Source organism: Dermacentor variabilis, chromosome 8, assembly GCF_050947875.1.
Source record: "Dermacentor variabilis isolate Ectoservices chromosome 8, ASM5094787v1, whole genome shotgun sequence".
Lineage (NCBI taxonomy): Eukaryota > Metazoa > Arthropoda > Arachnida > Ixodida > Ixodidae > Dermacentor > Dermacentor variabilis.
In genome coordinates, this window is record NC_134575.1 from 141,598,221 (window position 1) to 141,622,301 (window position 24,081).

The following is a 24,081-nucleotide window of genomic DNA, read 5'->3' on the forward strand; positions in this document are numbered from 1 at the left end:
CGGCGCGCCCGACTATAGAGGTGACGTTTTCGCCGACGTGACATAGCGTGCGCGCGCGCGAACGTTACGTCGGACTATAAACGGCCCTTTACCAGACGCCCGCGCATATAACGTGCCGGCGGAAGCATTCAGCCGCTGCTGCCACATCCACCGGAAATTGAAAAGGCAACGAGCGCCGCCTCAGGGAATTTATGCTGAACTAAGGGAAACGCTGCTACAATGGGAAAGCGAGCAACGCAGCGGGCATCTAGTAAAGGAGGCATCGGCACTGTAAACAGACTGGAGGACGCAGCCGACGGTGCGGCTAACTACCGCGCCAAGCAGTCACACATCGATGACGTACTTAAAGTAGCCGTTTTTCAGGCGAAATAAAGGTGCAGTGTTGATACAGCCACATTTCGTACGTTTATTTTTCGTTTTTAGTCCATTTTTGATAATTTGAAAACCCGGTTAAATCGATGATTTTTCGCGGTCCGACGGACTTCGAATTAACAAGGTTCTACTGTAGTGTTATTGCCCTCCTTGACCGAGCGATGATTTCGAAGCTGAAGGTCGTAGTCTCTGACAATGGACATGCATTCATGAGCAACAAGTTTCAGCTGTGGGCAGACAGTCGCGGGGTTGTGCTGCAGCGCTGCTCTCCATATCACCTCTAAGCCAATGGACTGGCGGAGCAAGTTATCCGCAACATAAAGCAGTTTATGTCAACATACCCAAATTTTCGAGGAGGATGGAAGTACTGCCTAGAAGCAGCCGTTGCACACCTTAACAGGACACATACCACAAGCCTTGGCTGTGGCCCACATTTCATTGTGTATGGTGAAGCACCGAAACTGCCCGTCGACCAGGAGCTTGGAATTTCACACAAACTGCAGCTAATGAAATGACCAAAGCCTGTCCAAAAGCACAACAGGTATGCACAACAGGTATCGCGAAGCGATGAAACACCAGTTCGACAGCAGACATCATGGACATATACCTGATATCAAGTTAAACAACTTCGTTCTTTTCTGAAAGGGGCTACCAGGAACTGACGGTCCATTCCAGGTCATGACAACGTGTGTGCAGCAAGGTGAACTCAAGACTGTTGGGTATATGAACAGTGGAGAATTAGTGGCTGCAGCTGTTAGCAACGTCCTTCCCTATCACCCCAGGAGGGGGTGAAAGTTTGAAGAGGGGGAGTGTAAGGCAGAAGAAGAGAAAAGGTTGGCAGAGAAGAGAAAAAGAGGATGAAGTGAAAATAAGCAAGGACAGCTACCTTGTCATACCGCTTATCTCAGTTTTTTATTACATTCAATAAGGTACCAAATGCGGATAATCAGCACGTCTACAGCTGTGTGATTGCCACTGAACGAGCACCATCCTGATAAATTTGGAAACGTCACTTGAAATTAGTGCTTTGGCGCAGGCTGGCGCAGCACTTCTATCCCTGCACTATAATCTGGCTTTCTCTACGTGTAGAAAGCAGTAAGAAAAAAAAAAGTAGAAATAAAATTTTTTTTGTGTGACAAGATGTCCTGGTCTGTACAACCTTTTGTAGTTGAGAACATAGGCACAATGATTGCTGGCTTGCAATGACATGTACCTCTATGTAAAAGAAAGAATGATAAATCCCTTGACAAGTACACTGCAGATATGCTGGGAATGACAGGTGCAAAGACAAAAATGCATTGACTCACACACCATAAAAAAAAATGTTTAAAATTAACACTAAGCTGACGCATAAACATAATCGTCACAATAAAGTGCACTTTCTTCCACAACACTACGAGTGTATTCATTTTGAAAGCCCCACAGAAGTGCCACATTACTGGAAGAAATGCAAAACTGTGCAAATAGTTCTTGTAAACATGGCGTTTCATATCTGTCACACGCGCGAAAACAGGTACCCTAAATGCTGAGGTGCAACCAACTTCTGTTACAGGATATGGTTCACAGTGATGAAAGCAGCACTTGGTCTTTCGGAAGAGAAAAGATTGCAGTTCGGAGCAGAAAAATGTGCTCTTTGGGGCAGGGAAACAGTGCTTTGGGGCAGTGACTTACTGCTCTGGTGCAAAGAGCAAGCTCTGCATGCAGTTAACAGAACAAAAAGCTACATGGGTTAATACTTTCTGAAAAATTGCATTCATTATACATTATACTAGGATGCAACTTCTTTCTTCAGCTCGCTATTCTATTTTGTTATTGTTATGCAGAGATGAAGGTAAAAGCAGATTTAACCTGAATTCACAGTTAATTATACACTTCAGTAAAGAGTTCATTCCTCACAAGCTTTCATTGGCTTCATCATCCCTTTCATCTGCTATAAATTTAATCTGTTAAAGCATTTCATTGGCTAAACTCATGTCCACAAGTTGATAAGTACTGCTGCCCAATTCAAGGACGCTATATTTGTTGTTCTCACAGGCATAGATAATAGATGGAACAGTGTCTGTTGTGTAGCTCATACCAGTGGTGTAGCCAGAAATTTCGTTCAGGGGGGGGGGGGGGGGGGGGTAATGTTGCGTCTCGGCCTCCTTGTTATGGAATTTGTCGAGGGATCAAATACATGAATAATAACCGCACTGCCACTGCCAAAGATGCTGCAAACGAATCTGAACGCTATGCACTAGGAAGACAAGTAAAATATGTATTTTTTTCATCAAAGAATATGTATGTATGTATGTATGTATGTATGTATGTATGTATGTATGTATGTATGTATGTATCTATGTATGTATGTATGTATGTTTTTCATCAAAGATACTTGTATGTCCCAAAAATTGTACCCGAGATAACTGATATCAAGCTTTTATGTTTTTTGTCTATTTAATAAGTAAAGAAAATATCACACAAATTTTAGAACTATATCAGTTCGAAACCAGCAAAGCAGTGCATGCCGCTTATGTGAAATACGTAAAGACCCTGAAATGAACACGTTGAGGACAAATATTTTAATGAAACTTTGTCATTCAAGAACCTTGTTTACATTTTTGTACGAATGCAATGGCTAGGTGAAAATCTCAATGAGGCTGTTCTTTGTTCTAATGTATTGTGCAGGAGCATTAGTTACCAGTCGCGTATTGTGAGTAATTGCACTGAAATTACAGTCGCAACAGAAAGCACCCATAAAAAGTAGGAGTTCTGCAAAATATGCAAGAGCGAGTCAAATGAAAGTGAGTCAAGGCAAATATATGACAAACGGCGTACTTTATTTAAAGGTAGTCTCTGGGACCATTTAGACATTTGTCCCGCTGAGTAACGAGTCTAGTGATTCCTGTCTCATAGAACTGCTTGAGTTGCTGCTTCAAAAAGTCTGTAACTCCCTCTTTCACATCATTGTCCAACACGAACCTGGTTCCCTTGAGCTGTTTTTTCAATTGCCCCAAAATGTGGAAGTCGCAAGGCGACAGGTCTGGGTTGTATGGCAGATGTTGCAGCATTTCTAACTTGAACTTGGCATTGTTGCAGAGGAACATGACCCCATTTGTCAAATTTCCACGTTGTTTGTTCTTGATTGCGACACGCAGCCAATCCGGCGTTTAACAATATTGGAAACGAATGATAGTCTCTCCAGGTTTAGCAAATTCTATCAGTAATGGCTCCTGACGATTGAAAAAAAAGTCAACAATACCTAACCGGTGGAAACAACCTTCGCTTTCTTTGGAGTGGTGAACTCAAATGTTGCTGCTGTAAGCTTTGCTGTCGTGTTTCAGGCTCATAGTAGTGGCACCATGATTCGTCCCCAGTCACAATTGCAGACAAGAAGTCGTCACACTCATTGTGATACCGGATCAGATGAGACAAGGCAGCGCCGAACTTCTCCGTCTTCTGGCGGTGGTTAAAAATATTAGGCATCCATTGCGCACACGATAGCCGATAACCGAGATGTTCATGAATTATGGTGTGAACCGAACCGTGGCTGATGTTCGCACGCTCTGCTAGTTCCTCGATGCTTATCCTCCGCTCTTGTCTGATCAGCTCATCAACCTTTGCAATTGTGTTCGGGGTGATTGCACAGTGGCTTTGGTCCAGTCTTAGATCGTCTTTGCAACTTTCACGTCGTTGTTTGAACCATTTGCTCTAATGCTTCACAGTCACCAACGAAATGCAATGTTCAACGTACATGGCAGCCATACGGTGACTAATGGCTTTTTGGGAAACACCTTCAGCTGTCAAAAACCTCACAACACCATGCTGTTAAACTTTTGGAACGTCCATTAGGTCACACAACGATGTTCAACCCAGTGGATGTGAGCATTAAAGAACATTTTTCCTCACACCTGTGAGTCACTTTTGTAAATGGAAGATGCTTGTGTGCTACGCGCATGCCTCGCAGATAATGAACAGAACCATTATTGTGCAGGGCGGGTTGGCTCACATTCATTTGACTCTCCCTCGTTTATTAGAAATGCTGAGATACAATGAATCTTACAAATGCAAAGATACACTTGATAAAGGGCAAAAAAGTGTCACCGGAAACGAAGTTCACTGCACGTATACACAAAACCTCTCAACAAAATATTTAAATATAGGTAAAAGTCTCCAATAATTCTACGTATGTAAGAAAAAGTCACGGTGTATAATGCGTCAAATAAGGCAAAGAAACATGTTGCGCAACCACAGATTCACAGATCACAGAATCTGAAGGGTCACCCCCAACACAGTAACTGAATGCCTTTCATATACGGCAGGCATCTGGTGAATCCGTTCCACAGAATCTTGCAGAACTAATCTGCCATATTCAGCGTCCCTGTGCTTTAAGTTATCGATAAATTCGCCCTCGCTCTGTGATCTGCTAGCCTACTGGTCAGCTCAGATGTTAGAGAAACTGCCTCGGAATGGAGTTGGTCCCGGGTTCGAATTGCAGAACAAGATGAATTTTCCCTCGACTGCGAGGCATTATCTCTAAAAAAATCCTGATGGATTGCCTTTGTGGCTTTGTGCTACGTTAAGCTGGATGACAATTTCTCGCCTTTGAAGGCGGGAGTCGACTTCTAGGCTAGGGATTCCGAGAAAAAAACCTCTTCTGGTACAGTCGACGACCGATAATTCGGACTCCACAGGGAACGCAAATAAATCTGAACTACTGAATGTCCGGTGAAAAAAAAAAAAAAAGAAAAAGAAAAACAGACGTATCCAAAAAAGATCACTTTATTCACATTTTAATGCCCTTGTACAAGGAATAAGAGGTCGATGTGTTGCTGCGTGCACTTCCGCTTACGACCAAGTCCACCTGTATTTCTGCCAGTTTTGAGCTTCGCTGTACGTCGATGAAAGGACTGCAAGGGCTTGAGCACATGTAGAAGGCTCCGGAGCACACGGCACATCATTATCAGAGTCGCTGTTTGATGGTGGGAGAACTTGCTCTATAATTTCGTCATCATTCATTTCGGCACACAATGAAACTGCACTGTCGACATTTGCAAAGTCTTCAAATCCAACGGCAGCAGGAGTCAGCACACCGCAGCCTAGCAGGTCATCAATGATGTCTGCATCTGAGCTTGTTGTGCGGCAGTTCAGCCTCTTCAATTGTGGAGTTGGGCTAATTTCGCCTGCAAGGGCACCGTTGGTGCCATTTGACACGGCCAATCTATAACTTCATGAGAAAGACTTCTTGGAGCCAGCAGAGTGGTATCAAAACTAAACTAAACAAACAAGCACAGCATGCCACAGCACTGTCCGCAAGGCAAACTCAACAGAATGGCGATAGCGGGCCATGCCTGGGGGTGCCAGAACAGGATGCGATGATCTCGCAATGTTGATGCAACCTCACAACTCCGGCAAAACCTCCAAGATCGGCATTTGCAGTTAAATCTCAGAGGCATACAGCAATGACCAAGGCTAGGCCTCAGAGATTACAGTCTAGTGTGTAATCTCCGAGGCCATACTTGATGTCTCGTCGAGATTACCAGAGGAGATAATGGTGGCAGAGTCAGCGTATGCTACAGCCACGGACGGAGTCCGGATAATCGAACGTAGAGCTGACGGCTGTCCGAAATATTGATCGTCTTTACACATTGCGTCTATGGGGCCATTGGCGGTGCCGCGAAGCTGTCCGAATTACCGAGCATGTCTGCATTATCGGCGTGCGATTTGTCGGTTGCCGACTGCGTTCGAATACCTACAGTAATGAGACAAAATTGTGATATGTACAAGTGCAGAGTGTTTACTAAAGGTACTGACGTACTATCTTTCTTTGTTATACGATATATGCATACACACCCAGTGGCACACGTGCAGTGACCCAAGTTGTGTACACACTGGAAACGCAGCAGCCAGCCACAAGTTGTCTATTCGGCCGCATACCCGGTGTGCCATGTTGCCTGCTCGCCAAGACAGCACACACCCAGTGTCCAAAGCTAGCAGGCAGCTGGGGTCACTGGGTACGTGAGAGGTTAGTTCCCAAAGAAGGCTAATCGGGTTAATAAATGTCTGCACCACTCACCAGAGTGGCAGGGAAATGGCTCAGGCCTTCTTGTCACCCTCCCCGCCACCACCAGCTGCCGTCCCTTCCTCCTCATCTTCGTCGTCGTCATCATCCTCGCCCTCGTTCTCAGTCTCAAAGGTGTTGTCCGGGATGTCATACAGACGAATCACGGGCTGCAAAAGACACAAGTGGATCAATGCCTTCTGACACAGAATGCCAGTACAGTTCATTTTCATACAATTGACCTTTCTTTCAGTTGAGCTCTGCATCCAATATTGCCAAATAATGCCCATGCTTCTGCAGTTCTTGCGAGATGGGTTCCAGCAGAACCCATCTCGCAAGACCTGCAGACGGTGATGGGATTAGCATGCAAGCGATGCAGCTACACACTGCATTGCTGAGAAAATCCCTTCGTTTAGAATCTGTAGGTCATTCTGGGAATTCCATTGCTTTGGGTCTGTTCTCATAGCTCGGCAGCTGATAAGGCCTTATTAGGTGGCACGTGCCAACTGCAGAGGAGGCCCTGAAACCAGTTTTACAACAGTTGTGACGATCTTACAGCATCGCAGCGTGCAGCTGTGGTAGTCTGTATTGGGTGACTTTGCGCATGCACTATTCTTCCGCCAACAATACCGACATTTTAGGGGCCTGATAGCAGACAGCAGCAGCACGCCAAAGTGAGGGAAGTAAGGTAAGGATACTAATTGCACTAATAGAAGATCCTGAAGTCAAGCCACTCTTACAATGTCCAGTGGTAATCAATCAAAGGACACACTACAAAAAATAATGAAGTCGTAGATTGGTCAAGTACTCTTCTAAATTTGATATGCATTCTTTTAGCAGAAACAGGCAGATTCTTAAAGGAAGAAACTGGGGCTGAACTTTGCGCTTTTCTTGAATTTTGTGCAAAAGCCACCACATCCCTGATGCTGCCACGGCACCTTGGATCTCGCTGTAATACAGTTAAACGTCAATACAACGAAATTAGTAAAATTGGCACTTCACTTTGTTATAATAAAATCTTGTTATTTAGAAATTTGGCTGTTTAGCTAGTAAGTACAATCGCCTATGAATTTTTCTTACATGAAAGGCACTGTATAATTTTTTTATTTATTGCAAAATCGCAAGAAAAAAACTAATTTGAATAAGAAAGAAATCATTTTGTTGAATTTGTGAGTCTGCAAACAAAAATGCGGTTTTATGTTGTGTCGATATCTTCACATTATCTTCACTTCACTTCTGATATCTTCACTTTTACTGAACACCCCTGCCATGGCTCATAGTGTTGCCCACAGTGGGATGACACTATCATGAAGAGCACAGGCAGAGGGCAGCGAAGGCTTCGTCTATCTCTCGCTTCCAAGAGCCTCTGAAACGCAAGACTGCGCGACCTTCAGCACTGAACACACGGGAGGACAGTGCACGTGAAGCCACAGCCATCTCAGCTTTGCTCCACCGCAGATTGCCTCTAGGATAAGGCGTGCGAGCTGCGTATGAGCTCAGAGGAGATGCATGCTCGCAAACGAGAGAAAGAAGCTCTCGTCTGCAACTGCAAGCACTTGCATGCAATGTCACAGCTCTCTCCTATCGGCTCGAGGCTGCCATTAACAGCACATGGAATAGTGAGCAGCAATGCAGAACACACCACACAACATTTCACCGATGCCTGTGAAATGCCGAGTGTGCAAAATTGCCACCGTAAATGTGCTGTGCAGCGAGACAGAATGCTGTAAATGAAGTCTTAGGTATTTATTCTCTCCTTTTCTCTATTTCTCTTAAAACCCGGACGGAATAGGATGTGATCTTAGATGCTAAGGTCAGGTGTCCCTGTGCTGTTTATGTTGCCATCAAGAGATGGTGCCACCAGCACATGTGTACACTGCTTTTTCCTTATCGTTAACAGTTTAATGGAATTGCATGTGCCCTATACACAAATACAATCATTGAACTGAATTAATCGAAAAGGTGGACATTACTAATACTGGAAATCAAAATGCACAATTAACTAATTTGCAAGATTTCACTAATTAACTTTCGAACTACTAATTGTTTTAACGCATACTTTGAACATGTGTATTGAAGCCAATGATATCACAAGGCACATCCGCTTAACACAAATTTTAAAACTAGCACTGTTCTTCTGCTTACTTCAACAAAACAGCTTTAAATGTACTGAAGCCCAAAAATTAATGGAATGCTAGTGCATTTTGACGCTAACGTTGGGGAACACACATCGAAACAGGTCATTCTCAGAGTTCTTTCCAAGTGAACATGATTTTTGAGGTCCCCAGCTACAATTAGTAAATTGCAATGTGTGCAGTAAGCGGTGTTCTGCACGCACTTCCGCTCATCTGCAAGCAAGCCCGCCTGCATTTCTGCCAGTTTTGCGCTGTCGCTGTACACCGATGCAAGGACTGCAAAGGCTTGAGTCAGATCCGCATGTGAAGGCTCCGGAGCACCTGGCACACCATCATCTTTGTCATCAAAATCCGAGTCATACTCGTTGTTTGACGGTGGGAGAACTTGCTTTCAATAGATTAGGCGCCAAAAATGACGGCACACAAGAAGAAATACAGACAGGACAAGGCGCTTGTCCGCCTTGTCCTGTCTGTATTTCTTCTTGTGCGCCCTCATTTTTGGCGCTTCATCTATTGAAAGCTATGCACCAACTAGCCCCACAACGTGTTTTACTGGAGAACTTGCTCAATCATTCCATCACTGTTCAGTTCGGCACATGACAAAACTGCGCTGTAGATGTCTGCAAAGTCTTCAAATGTAACAGCGGCAGGAATTGGCACACCGTAGCCTAGCAGGTCATCAATGAAGTCCACATTTCAGCTTGTTGTGGTAGGCGGCAGTTGCTCTTCAGTTACGGAGTCGGGCTCATTCAGACTGTGAGGGCAATGTTAGTGCCATTGATGCGGCCTGTCAGTAAGTTCGTGCAAGAGACTTCTGTCGGCAATGCAAACTAAATAAACAAGCACAGAATGGCGGAACGCTGCTCGAAAGACAAACTCGAAAAACAGAACGGCAAGAGCAGGCCATGCGTGGGGTTGCCAGAACAGTATGTGATGATCACGATGCTGATGCAACGTATAATTCAGGCGAAGCCTCCAAGATTGGCACTTGCAGTTAAATCTCTGAGGCGCAGTGCTCTGACCAAGGCAAGGGCTCAGAGATTAGTATCTAGCATGTAATCTCTGAGGCCATACTTGATGTCTCATGTCTTTGAGGCGCCATTGCTTGATGTCTCATCGATGTTGCCAGAGAAGATAATGGTGGCAGAGTTGGCGTATGCCAAAGCCACGAATAGTGTCCAGATAATCCAATGTAGAGCTGGCGGCTGTCCAAAATATTGGTGGTCTTTACGCATTAAGTCTATGGGGCCACTAGCAGTGTTGCAAAGCTGTCTGAATTACTGAGCATATCCGGATTATCGGTGTCCAACCTATCGGTCGGCACAGTAATGACATTTAAGATGTGTCACATACATCTTAAAACACTTCCAACTGGAATTGTGCTGCAAGTGTGATTAACATGTGCAAGATGCTTTAGTAACATGAGTGGAAATGCATATGGTTGGGCAATGTTACTCAGTCTGAGTATGTCACTGTATGCTTTCTTTGTTTTTGCTTTCTGTCACGGTGGAGTTGGGGGCAGTTTTTCAGACATCTTTATGGCTGTGTCAGTGCGATTTGGAAGTCTCCAGGCTAGACAAATCAGGAGGGTTGGCAGCGTGCCAAGGCCACCCTGACCACATCAGTGTTCCTACAGAAGCTAGTCCACATGCTGTCCTACCTTGTTTGGGTCCTTCAGGATGAGGTACTTGCCCTCGGGCAGGCGCATGCAGCAGTCGATGATGCATCGCAGGATGCCCCATGCGTTGTCCATGTTCAAGTTGATCTGGTCGGCAAACTCCTTGGGCTTGAACTGCTGCGTGCCCAGGATGGCGTGCTTGGACGAATCACGCACATGCACCCGTGACACATACCTGCACGGGGAGACAGGGCACACATACAGTCAGCAGGATTGTATGCAACAAATCGCTAGTGCAGTCGAACCCGACTATATCGAACCCGTTTACATTTATTTTATTCTATATATTGAATAATTTCTGGACATGGTATAGTTACAATGAGTATATATAGCAAAAATTATGCTTACATAGAACAAAATAGCAGCGACTCCCAATATATCGAACGTCAAGCGGCGGGAAAGCACCCCCAGAAGTTGGCTTTCCCTCGCGGTGGCGGGAAAACCCGGCGGCGCGGCTCTATCCAACCGCTCTCCCTACCGTGACCGCGCTGCGTCGGCCAAGCCGTCAACACCCCCCTGCAAGAAATGATCCTGGCTGGCCCGCAGCGCTTGCTCAGACAGCCAATGAGAGGCTCTTGTGCCCTCGTCGTGCAAGATGGCGAAAGTGCGAGTTGTCTCGCTGCTTTTCTGGTTCATTGTGTGTGCGCCTTGTGGGCCTTCTGCCGCAGAGTCGCCATGATGAAGTGGCAGAATTCGCCTGTCGTAGTGAAGCTCGAAATCGTAAATCGAGTAACGCGGTGAGAAGTCGGATGTCCCCGCTGCGTGCAAGATTCCGAGGAGCACTCTCAGCAAAATCTTGAAGAATAAGGGGAAGATTAGGACTAAAGTGGCCAAACTCGTGACCCGGTGCCCGTGGCACCCGACGCGTGGTTGATCCGAAATTGCTTCAGCTGTGCGGGCTTCCGCATGCTCGGTGACGAGTGTAAATTTGGATCAATGCGACGAAGCTGTTGCTGGTGTCGCCGTGATTTGGAGCCAGAATTTCCGGAAGCTGTTGACGAATCAATGGTGGATGAGTTTGTGAGTGCAGGTGATGGTGTCGCGACTACAGGAGAGCCCGAAAACGAAGACTACATTGCCGACATCGTACCGAGCACAAGTGAAAGTGTGCACAACGAGGAAAGCAACAACAGTTTTTGGCCCACATCCTCTGAAGTGATTGGTGCGCTCGCACTAGTCCGGTGCTTTTGCGCAAATGCGGAAGGTTGTGGCCTCAGCTGCTCCGACTCCTTAGACAATGTGGAGCAGTGCGTGCGTCGCAGGCAGCGAAATTGCCCAAGCAGAAGAAAATGCAGGACTATTTCATGCGAAACTAAGCTAGTTTCATCAATGAAGTGATTTTATAAATGGTATGTCCTTTTATGAGATCCAATTATTTAGCAGGCTTATATCGAATTATGCCATATATTGAACTGATAGGCGTTTTTTTGCAAGTTCGATATAGCCAGGTTCGACTTTAATTACTAGTAATCACTCACATTTATTGGTCATTTTGTAGTTTAACAACTACTTTGTTTACTCGGTAACTCTCCCTGTAATTCTATTACATTCGTTCAGTAACCAATTACATGTATTCCATTACATTTTCCTGAAACAAGCTATAACAGGTGATGCAGCTTTAAGTACATATATTTGGTGGGAATTACAGTGTGCAAAGAACTGGAAAACGTGGACCATAGTTATCGTATTTACTCGATTCTAACACGCCCTCGATTGTAACGCGCACCCGTTCTCGATGACCAAAAAGAAAACAATACTGCCCACCTCACGCTTTCATATAGAAATACTATTTTCTCTAATTTGGAAAAAACAGATTTATTCCCAATACACTAAAGTTGCTATGAATAAAAACACAAATGGAAGCGGCACACCTTGCCACCAAGACTTTCACTGCGCCGGTACGAGTCAGGTGAGGCAATAGGTATCACTCGTTGCTATCACAACACTCCTTATCGCTATCAACAGGCCAAAGCATTTCATCCTCGGTGCCATTCATGGCATTCGAAATCCCGCACTTTTTAAAGGCCTTGTTGACCATGGCAGACGGAATCGTGCACCATGCATCTTTCACCTATCCAGCAAAGTCCTGCAGTGAGGCATGCTTCATTTTATTGGCGGGCGTGAATTTGTGGCAGCCACTGACAAGCCATTCGGTGTAGAGCGCCCGAATTCTATCCTTCACCGGCTTGTTCAAGCAAACATTGAGCCACGTTTCACGACACCACTTGGCGCTCACGAAGGCACGGGTGGTGCTAAGCACACAAATGCGAAGCCACACAAACGTACACAAAGATACGACACCTTTGAGACACACTTGCTCTGTGAACAAACCATGTGTGGAATGGAGACCGAAACTAAAGAAGGGAAAAAATAAAGAAAGGATCCTGTAACTAGTATGACGATAGTGCTGACCGAGAAAAAAAAAGGGCGTCTTGTCAGCCAAGGAAGAGTGGGCATAGCCTCCGAGATTGGAGGATGGTGCACGCTCTCTACTGATAGTGTGCACCTCCCAGACTTGGATGCTATAGAGCAGGCCACTGGAAGCCATGCCTGGCCAAGCCAGCAAAAAAATGCAAGATATGGCAGCGTGGCTCGGAAAGAGTGATTCGGACCAGAGAATCGAGCTTTCGGGCCTAAATTTGTCCAAAAGATTGGTCGCAGAAATGCATTAGCTCTATGGGAGCCCTGACAGTGCATTTATGAAATCCAGAATATCAATTGAGTCCGAATATCAATTGAGTCTGAATTTTTTTAGTCCAAAAGATCTGTTGGTGACTGTACAAGGCGCTCCTATGGCCCGATAGCCACGGCCACTTAAGATGGCTGACACCAGAGACCTACGGATGATTTTTCAGTTGGTCTCTTCGATTTGGCTGCACCGGCTGCACTAGTTCAGTGGGTGCAGCACCGCCATCCTCGTTTTTCTGGTGCAGCGCGCGCCCTCTACACTTTTCTCCTCGTTTTGTCAAGGTGCTGGCCAAGTGCTGCACGAGTTCTCGGCCGGCTTGCACGCGCTCCAGAGCAAGTGCAGAGAAAAGTGCAGCATGGCGTACTTGCCGCCCAGCCAAGAGCAGACGACGATGCATGTTTTCGTCCACGGCGTCCAGAAAGAAGTTAGGCTTGTCTACAAACCCGATGGCTCACCACTGGAGGACACAAACGCAAATGGATATATATACGAGGCATCAGGCAAGAGATGCTGCATGTTTTCGATGAAAGCGTGGTTAGCGGGCAGTTTGTGCTTTATTCGTACTCGTGGCCACGTGTAGCGGTTGGCCGCGATCAACGCATAGGTCCCCGTCTAATTGCGGCATTGATTTAGATCCATTTAGCATTTCTGAGATATCGTGCTGTGCTGTGTGCACATTCCAAATATTATGTTATGTCTTCGCAGACGGGCAGCGCTTGACACTCCGGTTCGTGGCCCAAGATTCACAGGTTGAAAATACTCCTCCTGTAACACGACCACCGACACTGGCCTGCGCCAGTGATGGCTTCGATAGAGTGGGGCCAGGCGCCTTTCCAACGGCATCGGCGTCCGCTGAAGACGCAGCAGAGATGTGGAGTCCTCGAAAGACCAAGTTCTTCATCTCCAAGTACACGGAGATGAAGGAGTTGGTTGGAAAGAGCAGAGAACTCCGGTACGTTGCCTTTTACGTTTCATTTTATGTTGCCACCAATATTATGAGCAACAATGAAGTGTACTGTCGTTTCTCAAATTTATACTTCCAACAATGTTAATGGAATGTTTTCATGCACACTTCGCAGGATTTGTTTAAGCTTAGTACACCAATTCTCATCTCAAGAGTGTTTGAAATGTGTGGCAGCCAGTATGCAAATATTTTGATTTCAGAGTACCAGAAAGCGCCACACTTAATTAAGTACTAAAGGAACCTATCGAAGTGGTACCGCAAAATTTCAGTCACATGTAGCAGTGTGTTTTGTATTTAAATATGCTATGCTTTTATTTTAGCACAAGAAAGCTTCTGTGGGTGGGACTCACCGAGCTGATCAACAATGAGTTTATGTGCAATATGACCAGCACACAGATTGAAAATAAGTGGAAGTCACTTGAACGAGCATATAAGAGGACCAAGAAGGAGAACAGTTCATCTGGTCACCACCGCGTGACCTGCGAATATGAAGAGTAAGTGTGCTTATTTACTATGGTATTCAATGGGGTTTTTCATTTGTGCATCACGCATTACACAGAGAACTGGCGGAGATACTTGAAAAGGAACACAGTATCAACCCACGATTGCTTTTGGAGCCTGGAAAGGCAATCCTCCCCAGCGGATGCTCAGGGTAAGCGAAAGACAGTTTTTGTGGAAAACCTGGAATTGGTGTGGCATTTGTGTGTATATTTTCTACAGGACAAGCACCACAGAAGCATCCGCCGAGCTTTTGCCTGTGCCAGTCGAGGACAGACTGTCTGCAACAGTTGAGGACAGCCCGGCCTCTAAAAGGAAACGCCATAGCAAGTCACAGCTTACTCCCCTTTTGGAGGTGCTGGAAAAAATGGGGCAAGCAAGAGAGAAGCAAGCCGAAGCGAGAGCTGAGGAACAAAAAGAAAGAAAAAAGTGGGAGGAAGAGCGGGCAAAGCGGCATGCAGACTGCATGGAGAGATTTGATCGCCTGCTAGACTTGATTGCGAAGCAACAAGGGTCACAACAGGGAGAATAAAGTTGTCTTGCACTACCAATGCATGTTCAATTTATTTAAAATGGAAACATTCCTCATATATGAGACAAATCATTTTACAAAACACTTTTTCACATTGGCATGGCATTCACAGAGACGCGACATGTTCCTAGCACTGCTCCTTTGCAATGAACTCTCGCAGGGACTGCCTGTAGCCTGGCAGGCTGCAGTCAAAATCCCCCTCAGTGTCGTCATTACCCACATCTTCCTCTCGTGGTAAAGATGTAAGCTCCTGGAAGAAGTCCCTCTCGTTGTTGCACAGGTTGTGGAGCACACACGCTGCCATGACTACCGTATTTACACGATTGTAAGTCGACTCGAATGTAAGTCGACCCCCCCATATCGCTTGACCGGACAAAAAAAAAAAAAAAAGAAACCCGAGGGCGCATTTGATAACAAAAATTTATTAGTAGCTGAAATGGTCACTGGACTACTCGTCTTCACTAGTGCTGCCATCGTCATCGTTGCTGCGGTCCCACAGCGCGTCGTGGTCCAACGAAATTTCAAATTTGGCAAACGACCGCACCAGGACATCTTGCAGAACAGCAGCCCACGCCAAATGCACCCAACCACACGCAGGGAGGCTCTTTTGACAGGTCCGGTTGGCGTAATTTCGCAGTCTTCTGCCGCCAGCCACTAGTTGTACTCACGGCGGAGCAGAACTTAAAATTAAGGCGAAGGTCCGGGCTTGTTTCATGACCACGTCGCACTTCAATGGCAGGGACTGATCACGCATTTCAGCGACGTTCGCCGCAAGCTTAGCCTACAGCTCCGGAAAGCGTCCAGACTTCGGCACGTGGGAAATTTCTCACTTGCCGCCACAGGGTGAAAATTTCGCTTCGCTGCAGTCGCCACTCTCGCACCACCCGTTTAGAAACATCGAAATTGCGGCTCGCTGCGCAGTGATTTGTTTCTTCGGCGTAAAGGATGGCAGCCCTCTTGAACGCTGCTGTGAACGAGTGCCGAAAGATTAGTGGGCCTGCAGCACTCATGACGACTGGGGAAGCGTAGAAGTAGCACGTAGCCGAAGTGGAGCGCGTCAAGAAGTTAGTCAAACCAATACCAATGCCTTTAAACAGAGAAAGAGAAACCCGCGAGCGGTGTCTGCTCTTCCACGAACTATCGATACTCCCCGCAAGCGCCGCCGTTCTGAGCGTGCCGCCGCAAATGGGAACAGCGGCGCTTTTATCAACTATCGACACCCCCCCATGAGTGTTGCATGCACTGTAACTCTCTCAAAAATGTTGAAAAACCCTTCCGAAAAGCGAACAAACATGCGGGATAGCGAAAAGATACGGGTAGGGCCATAGCGCAAACATAAAATTGTAACTACGTTGTAGCTCTCGTTGGTATGGCTTTTTTTGGCGGGGCCATGTTTTGGTTTCAATTGTAAGTCGACCCCCCAACTTTCAAATTTTAAAAAAGGGGTCGACTTACAATCGTGTAAATATGGTATATAGCAGGACTGCACAACAGTTTTGGCATCCACAAGGTACAACCTCCTGAAACGCTGTTTAAGCACGCCGAAGGTGTTCTCGATGGACACCCTCTGCTGGCTGTGTCGCTTATTGAACTGTTTTTTCCAAGATGCAAATGAGGCTTCATTGTCCCTGAATGGAGTCATCAGCCAAGGCATCAGAGGATACGCACTATCCCCCAGAATGTAGTTTTCACCACATTCCAATGGCGCACGTGCGAAGAATGGGCTCTCCTTCAAAATGCGGGCATCGTGGACAGATCCAGGGAACCCAATGAAAACATTCAGAAACCGATTCCTATCATCGCAGATCCCTTGTAAAATGATAGATGGCCACTTCTTGCGATTGAAATATGACTGCATCGATTCGCTTGGAGTCAGGATCTGGATGTGCGAACCGTCGATGCAGCCGATGGCAGTCCGAGGGCCTTTGCCTCCACTCTTGGCGAGGAAACCTGCCTTGATGCGATTCATTTCTGCACTGCTGGGCCAGCATATAACATCACCGCAAAGTGAGTGCAAAAAGTGGACGAACCGCGTCACGCATGCATGCACTGACGACTCTGCCACGTCAAACTTGTCTCCTATGGCGTACATCGACATTTGCGAGCCGACATACACAAGAGCAATTAGGCATGTCTTTTCAGCGGATATTTTTTGACGCCCTTGAAGCGCTTTTGGATAGAAGGTCGAAGCTCTGAATTGACCACTTAGCCAGTCAAATGTTTCTCTAGAGAGCCTGAACAATCTTTTGAACTCATGCTCATGATACCTGGTTATCACGTTCTCGTACCCACGCACAGGCTACCGAAACACACACATCGTCGAACTCGTCGTCGGAGTCAACGTGGATGTCACTGTAGTCGCAGTCGTCGTCGCTTTCCGAGTCCAATAGCTCCATGGCAATTTCAAAGAGGGCCATTTTACGTGGCAAGCGGTGCCAGCGACACACAACGTGCACGTAAAACACGTAAACAAAGCTATGCCTCTGCTGGGCCTGCACTTCCGTCTTGCAGTCGTGCGGCTCAAGCTGCACTTGCTGAACCGGCGCTGCACCCGCTCGGCACCACTGCGGCACTTTTCAGAACTAGTGCAGCCAGTGCAAGCCAAATCGAAGAGACCAAGTGTTTCACTGGCCCTAGCGGGAGCACCTTTCCCTAGCTCCAGCAATAATGAAGCGCTGAACTTCATAGAGATCTCAGACAGACCCAAGCACAGCGGCATTGAGTAACCACAGTTTCGTACGCAAGGTATTCATACGTTATAACAGAGAAACTTCTTTCTAGCATACACATCAGGGGAGCCTTAAGTGTGGCTGCAGATGTCTTCACAAGAAAACATAGGAAAATTGCCACAGCAAAATCTGAAAAGCAACTGTAAACAACATGTGAAAAGCTGCAGAGTACATATTGGAAAGAGCCAGGCCAGCTCATTCTATATAGTACTGTATTTATGCAATGTTAATAAACGCAGAGAGGAAAGTAATGTTAAAGTAATCAATTACTTTTTACAAATTGTTCAATCCCATTTGTGGAGCAGTAATTAGTAACTGTAATCAATCACATTTTTAAAAGAGTAATTGTAATTAGTTGGTTTTTTTCTGTAACGTGCATAAGCATGACAGTCAGCTAGCCGTCATGCAAATACAGTGCCATTATAATAAAGTTGAACCTCGATATAACGAAGCCTGTAAAATTGGCATTTTGCTTTATTTTATTAAAATTCGACCTTTTATGCAAATAAGTACAGTTGGTGATTGATTTTCCTTACATGAAGCGGTCGCAAAATTTTCCGAATTATCAGACAATCGGAAAAGCAAACTTGAACACACACAAAAAAAAAAAATAATTTTGTTGAATTTTAGAGTTGGCGACCAAACACAGGGTTTCATGCCTTGTCGGCGATATCGTCACATCCGCGATACAAAGTTATGAAAAACGCCGGGCATGGGGAACAAATGCATAGTCTGTCCCTCTGAAACTCATCATTACCATATTTACTTGATGGTAACGCGAGTTGTTCTATTCTTTTTTTTCAATTGTCATTGCTTGAACTTGACCCTTGCATTACATTAAAATAATGGCAATATTTACGATCTTAAAGCAAATATTCTGCACACCGCGGTTTTTAACGTTACGGTGGCAACCTGCACCTTTACGTCTCAATTCAATCCACAGACAAGTCAACCAAGTCAAAACTTCTTCCTTGTTATGTGCATGTTGTGTCCTGTTGGAATCAACACCGTTTTCACTGCGTTTTGCAACTGGTGTCACGGTGCCGCATTACCCTGCGGCCATTTTGCGCTTCGACTACGTTTATTCACAACATTATGATGAAGCAGAGTGTTCCATATAGCGGCTGCTTCGAGAGACGAGCAAGTTTGACGGCCGAGGAACGGGGAAACTCCGACGTGGCTCGACGTCAATGAGTCGACGATTCTCGGATGGTTACACCATCCATGGTGGCATCATCCATGGTGGCATCACCAATGGGAGGCCCTTTGTAAATAAATGTGGGGTCGATCAAAAGGGCCTCGTAGTGGCCTGGTACCGTCCCCGAACGAAATGATTGTGTGGTCCTATAGAGGTACTTAATCTCAAACGAGCTTGACGAGCACGGATGACTTCATTCTCGGATGATCACTTTTGGAAATGGTTTTACTTTCGCGAGACTCTGCTCGTTTTGGCACTGAACTCCTCGAAGTACACGACTGACAATGCTCTTGGCACTGATATGATCATGCAAAATTTTGTGAAAGTGAAACTATCTCCCAAAGTGATCGCCCAAGAATACCGCCCAAGGAACTGCTGCGTCTCCTTCTCAGACGACGATAAGTGAACTCGTTTTCGAATTGGTTCCTCGAATAAATGTGCCATTTGTCTTTCCATTCATCTCGTGTTACATTTGTGAATTTTTTTTTCCAGACTGAAAGGTCGGCCCTCGCACTAGAATCGTCGTGGTGTTACATTCAAGTAAATACAGTACGCAGCCTCCAGTACTTAACGCTCTAGAAGACAGTGTGATGCCGTGCCATCTCCACACGCACACATTTTATACATATGGCAGATTACCTCTAAAACAGGACATTCAGGCTGCATATCCCAATGTGACGTACTTGCCCATTCATAAGCTACGCTTTTGGATTGGCAAGGTGATCCCATTAAGGGGGGACAGTGTTATTGAAATAATATCCTCCTCTTCATCAATATTAATGAAACTTTCTAGTCCTAGTAAGATTTTTGTGCTGATTTATGTAGTATGTAATTAGTTTTGTTGTAGGTCAATTAGTTTCTATGATAATTAACATTTCACTTCCATTGTTTAAGGCCACAATGGAAAATAAATGGCACAATAAAAAATTATTTGTAAGGCATGTTTAGATAGCATAAAAACTAAGGAATGAAAGATAGAAAGCACATTTTTTACCTGACCCTTAATATAGATATTTTACAGCCCATTGAATACAAGCCCACAAAACATGGCGATCAGGTGGCAGAAGTTGTAGCAAAATAATTAATTTACAAAGTGAAAACAAAAGAAATTTGCTTGCTATACTGCATAAAGTATGTATACATTAGGCTCTGTTCTGCAAAAAAAAGATTGTCAGTTCTATCTGGTCTTGGTGTTGAGATATTGAGGCCTGAATATGGCATGGAGACCAAAATTTGTGTTTTCAGAAAAGTACAAAATACAAACAGCAATGAATATGGGGGGTCATGGCATCCAGAACAACCATTTTTGATACTTGCTCTAGACACATGAAACTTTCAGGACACGTCCAATCTTGTGGGCTGCTTATAACTATGCAATCAGATTTTTTCTGAGGTCAATAACAAAAAGTACTAGTTACAATTCTTGTGTTAAAAACTCGGGATGTGATTTGCAAAAAAATGTAATGCAACAACATAGCTAAAATGAAGCAGGTATGTTCTTGGAAATTAAAATACTGCAAGTTGTCATTTGAATATCTGTATCTGTACTTTAGCCAAGGTTGCCAAATTCTAACATGAACCCCGCATACGCGCAAGAGGCACGGGAATAGGCATCAGCACATCGTCTGCAGTCTCCACAGTAAACCTACACATGGAGACAGAGGGAAATGATTAGCTTCGCTGCTGATTGCCGTTGCAGTATGAGATTGTGCGACGCAGTGACTTATCTCAGGCACAATCTTGTCGGCTCGTCTGAGCCTTGGGATAACCGCTTCCCCTTTCTTGCGGTAGGAAGTAGAAATGGCTTGCGCTTCGCTTTTCGTGGATGTGTGTTCTGTTTCAAACTTTCTTTCTTTTTTTTACAGAAGGCCGACTTGCTGCATACGTTCCTAATACGATGAACAAAGAAACGGCATATCAGCGGTGTCAAAGCGACCCACTGCCAGGCCTAGCAGACGAGCTCGTCTGCTAGGCCTGGTTGCCGTAGCAACAGCCAATCGGAAGGCACCTCTCAGCGTGATGTCGCGCTGAGCCAATAGAAAAGCCGCGTGCATTGCAAACTTCATCACACCGGCCCCTGGTTGTTTTACGTTTGCACTTTTTCTATGCAGCCATCGTCAGTGAGGATACAGGGAACTGAAACGCAGAACTTCGAACGATACTGAGATGCCGGCATTCAGCGGCAGGAAAGACGAGAAATATCTCTGTGAACTCCGGTGTTTCTGCGCAATTTTGCGGTTGTTTCTCGCTGTCCACGCTGACGAAATAATTTTTTTCTCACACTTAGGGTGCGTTTTTGGGCAAATAGTTTTGATACGGTGTAGATTAGGCATTACAGATGCCAAAACAAGTAGTTCCCAAAAAATCTTTTTTTTTTTCGCGATTTTCAGTTTTTAGCACCCGTGTTCCCCCTCAAAGGGGCGAAGTGGGTCTTTGAGACCGAAAATAGCAAAAAAAAAAACATGAATTTTTTGAAAATGTTATTTTTGGATTCTGCCGCCGCCGATGCATACCCTAGCCAATTTTCATGCGTCATAGATCATGTTAAACCAGATCAGAGAGCTGACCTTTCCCCGATGGAAGCGAAAAAAAAAGGGATTTCTCAGCGCTGCGCTGCCGCCGTTCCATGTCAGATACTGCAGCCATTTTGGTCTCATTCGAAAGAGCCATGCTTTTTCCTCAATTTCCAGCCGCGCTTGTTTCCATCCACTCAGAAAATCCGCGCCAACAAAAGGTTCCACCGCATGAGCCTATTCGCGGAGTGAGTGCACGTGGCTGAATTACGCCTTCCGATTTGTGGAGCCCCCCGCATCATCTCCTATGTACACTAATCCGGCAACTTGATGTCGCCATGTTGTTCATCGTTTGAGACATCCTTTTCTGTCGGATTGCGCTTCGAAGATCGCAACTCCACGCAAGTTCGGCAAAAAACCGAAGAAGCCATTTTTGAACGCCCAACACAAAGACTGCGCACTGCGGCGGCGTATGGGCCCTGCGCCAAGCTCGATAGACGAAGTGCCCCGCAGCCTCCGAGAGTGAATTAGGCCTGGGCTTTCGGCGCCGTTTCGTAACTTTGATCATTGCGAAGCCATACCAAGAATTCTGCAGCAAATGCAAATTCGGGAAGAAATTGGGAGGGGGGAGGGAATTTGCAGAAAGCGAGATCATGGCTTGGGTTCATCACAAGTGATCCCAGCGTAGGACGAAGTGGCGGTAGAACGGGATTTGTCGGTCGAAATGCCCCGTTTCTGCACCTGTTCTGGCGGCCGCCTCGGACGATGTCGGTGATCGACAATGTGGTGCAAGGATCGACACAACGTTCTTGACAAGCACCAATCACGCACAACAGCCGAAACCGTCTGAAGATAAGATCTGCAGCTTATCACCAACTTCTGCAAGCGAGCGCAAAATGCGGACGCTTGCAATAGCGTGCGAGGACTCTGACCCACAGTGTTTTGTTCTTAGCCATTTTCTCAGTTTCATTTTTTTGTAACCTTACAATCTTTTGAGAAGCTTTTCTCAGCTTTGATGCACTCAATTTTGATAATTTTTGTTTTGCTGAAAAGCTGAATGTTTAGTGAGTGCAAATGAGTGTCAAACTTTACTTTGGGAAATTATAAACTTTTAGAAAGGGTGAAATAAGATATTTCTTCTCAGTCATTCAAATGGGAAGTTTGAAACATCAGAACTTTTGTTTCAGGAAAGCTAGAATCATAAAATTACTCTTGTTGCACTCTTCAATATGTGTGGAATACAATGACATTTAATTCACCAGGACCTGTGCAGCCAGTTTATTAAAGATGTGATCAAATGACATTTTCATGAATAACTAATTTAAAAGTTAGTGGCATGGTGCACATAAATACTGAATTCATAATTGATATGAGCAGATGAAAATACATAATCACGGAAGTTTTCATCATGCTAACTTAAATGATAAAATACCTTATGTCTAGAGACCTCTTCCCTCTTTAAGAGCTCAAAGAATCTGTCGTTCCATAAAGAGATATTTGAAACGCCCCCCTGGTGGGTGCACGATGCTCACCCGAACTTGATCTGGTCCGAGCCAGCCAGCAGCGCCTGCACCGTCCACTTGGCCAGCTTGCAAGAGTTGTTCTTGAGTTCGTTGGCGAGCACAGCACCGCGCTGGGTGTCCAGCTTCTGGCGCCAGTCGATGCCACCCGAGAAGCGGGGGTCCCACTCGTTCAGCGCCTTGATGCTCACAAACTGAAGCTCCCCGTTGGGTCCGACCATGGCCCCGTCGTGCTCGCAGCGCACAATGAGGCCCACATTGTCACCCAGGTCAAACTTGCGATACCTGCACGTACACACGGGGAGTGAGGCATTACAGTCTGTGGCCCACTTGTAGATCATGCCTGTATGTCAGCTACTCCTCCCCCAGTACAGGCGCACCCTCACACAATGAAGAGGGACAATCATGGATTCATGCGCAGGTGTCCCGGAGAGACATTTCCATCAGCGAGCGGGCACACACAATGGCGGAATCGTTCACGACAACTTCATAACGATTAGTCAAAGCATTCAATGGCAGAGCTCAACACTCTGGATTGCTGATCAAAGGAGTTCGCTTTGCAAGGTAATTCTAGTCTTGGGTAGTTTGGAGGAGAAGAACACGGCAGCAATGTACACAAAATTACACCCTTTGGGTCGTATCTTGCCACACGATAATAATCGTCACCTGTCCTGTCCGCATTTCCTTTCTTTAACGCTGCAAGCCTGGTACTTCTAAGTCACAAACGGCATGCGCCTTATCAGCATGACAGAGCATTCTCGACAGGGAAGTAGCGAGCGTAGCGTTTTCAAGAAAGGAAACACAAGCGAGTCAATGGCGATTATTGTTGCGTGGCACGATACAACCCAAAGGGTACAAAAAACGAAACAAACCATTTGTTTAACCCTTTCAGGGTGAATGAAGTAAACATACAGCACAGCAAATAAGTCCAAAATAGTCAATGCCATACATTTACGGCACTGTCTGTACGCTTAAAAGGTGCACCAATTTCCTAACTTTTTCTTGCCTGGCATCTGCTGCCATTATGCGGGAATACAGGAAATATTTTTCTCACACCTCTTTCTCTTGGTTTTCATTGCGTGGTTTGTTTGCTCCAGCGTGTCTACTATTGCTCGTGCATTGGCACGCGGCGGTTAGTTTGGGTTTCGTTTTGCGGGCGGTTTCGGCTTCTTACGCTCACAAAACTGATGGCTATCGCTAAAAGGGTGACCAC

The 24,081-nt window shown here is 45.6% G+C and overlaps 2 protein-coding genes across 2 annotated transcripts in view; one reads left to right on the forward strand and one right to left on the reverse strand.

The window, feature by feature from the left end:
• LOC142590626 (eukaryotic translation initiation factor 3 subunit D-like) overlaps nucleotides 1-24,081 on the reverse strand; it is a 68,673-nt gene that overhangs the window by 6,827 nt on the left and 37,765 nt on the right. Inside the window, exons 10-12 of the mRNA XM_075702963.1 lie at nucleotides 22,881-23,153; nucleotides 10,208-10,400; nucleotides 6,428-6,582 (exon numbers count right to left, since the gene is read on the reverse strand). Of these exons, the coding sequence (XP_075559078.1) occupies nucleotides 6,448-6,582; nucleotides 10,208-10,400; nucleotides 22,881-23,153 (601 nt within the window). The 3' untranslated portion in view covers nucleotides 6,428-6,447. The remainder of the gene's footprint in view (nucleotides 1-6,427; nucleotides 6,583-10,207; nucleotides 10,401-22,880; nucleotides 23,154-24,081) is intronic.
• LOC142590787 (uncharacterized) lies at nucleotides 11,231-14,908 on the forward strand. Its single transcript, XM_075703203.1, has 5 exons — nucleotides 11,231-11,255; nucleotides 13,620-13,866; nucleotides 14,199-14,372; nucleotides 14,438-14,530; nucleotides 14,599-14,908. The coding sequence occupies exons 1-5, from the start codon at nucleotides 11,231-11,233 to the stop codon at nucleotides 14,906-14,908; spliced, it is 849 nt and encodes a 282-aa protein (XP_075559318.1).

Bases quoted from the DNA above. Each gene is read 5' to 3' on its own strand.
- LOC142590787 (XM_075703203.1), top strand. From the start codon at position 11,231: ATGGTGGATGAGTTTGTGAGTGCAG. The intron at 11,256-13,619 runs GTGATGGTGTCG...ATGTCTTCGCAG, and splicing joins GGATGAGTTTGTGAGTGCAG to ACGGGCAGCGCTTGACACTC. The intron at 13,867-14,198 runs GTACGTTGCCTT...CTTTTATTTTAG, and splicing joins GGAAAGAGCAGAGAACTCCG to CACAAGAAAGCTTCTGTGGG.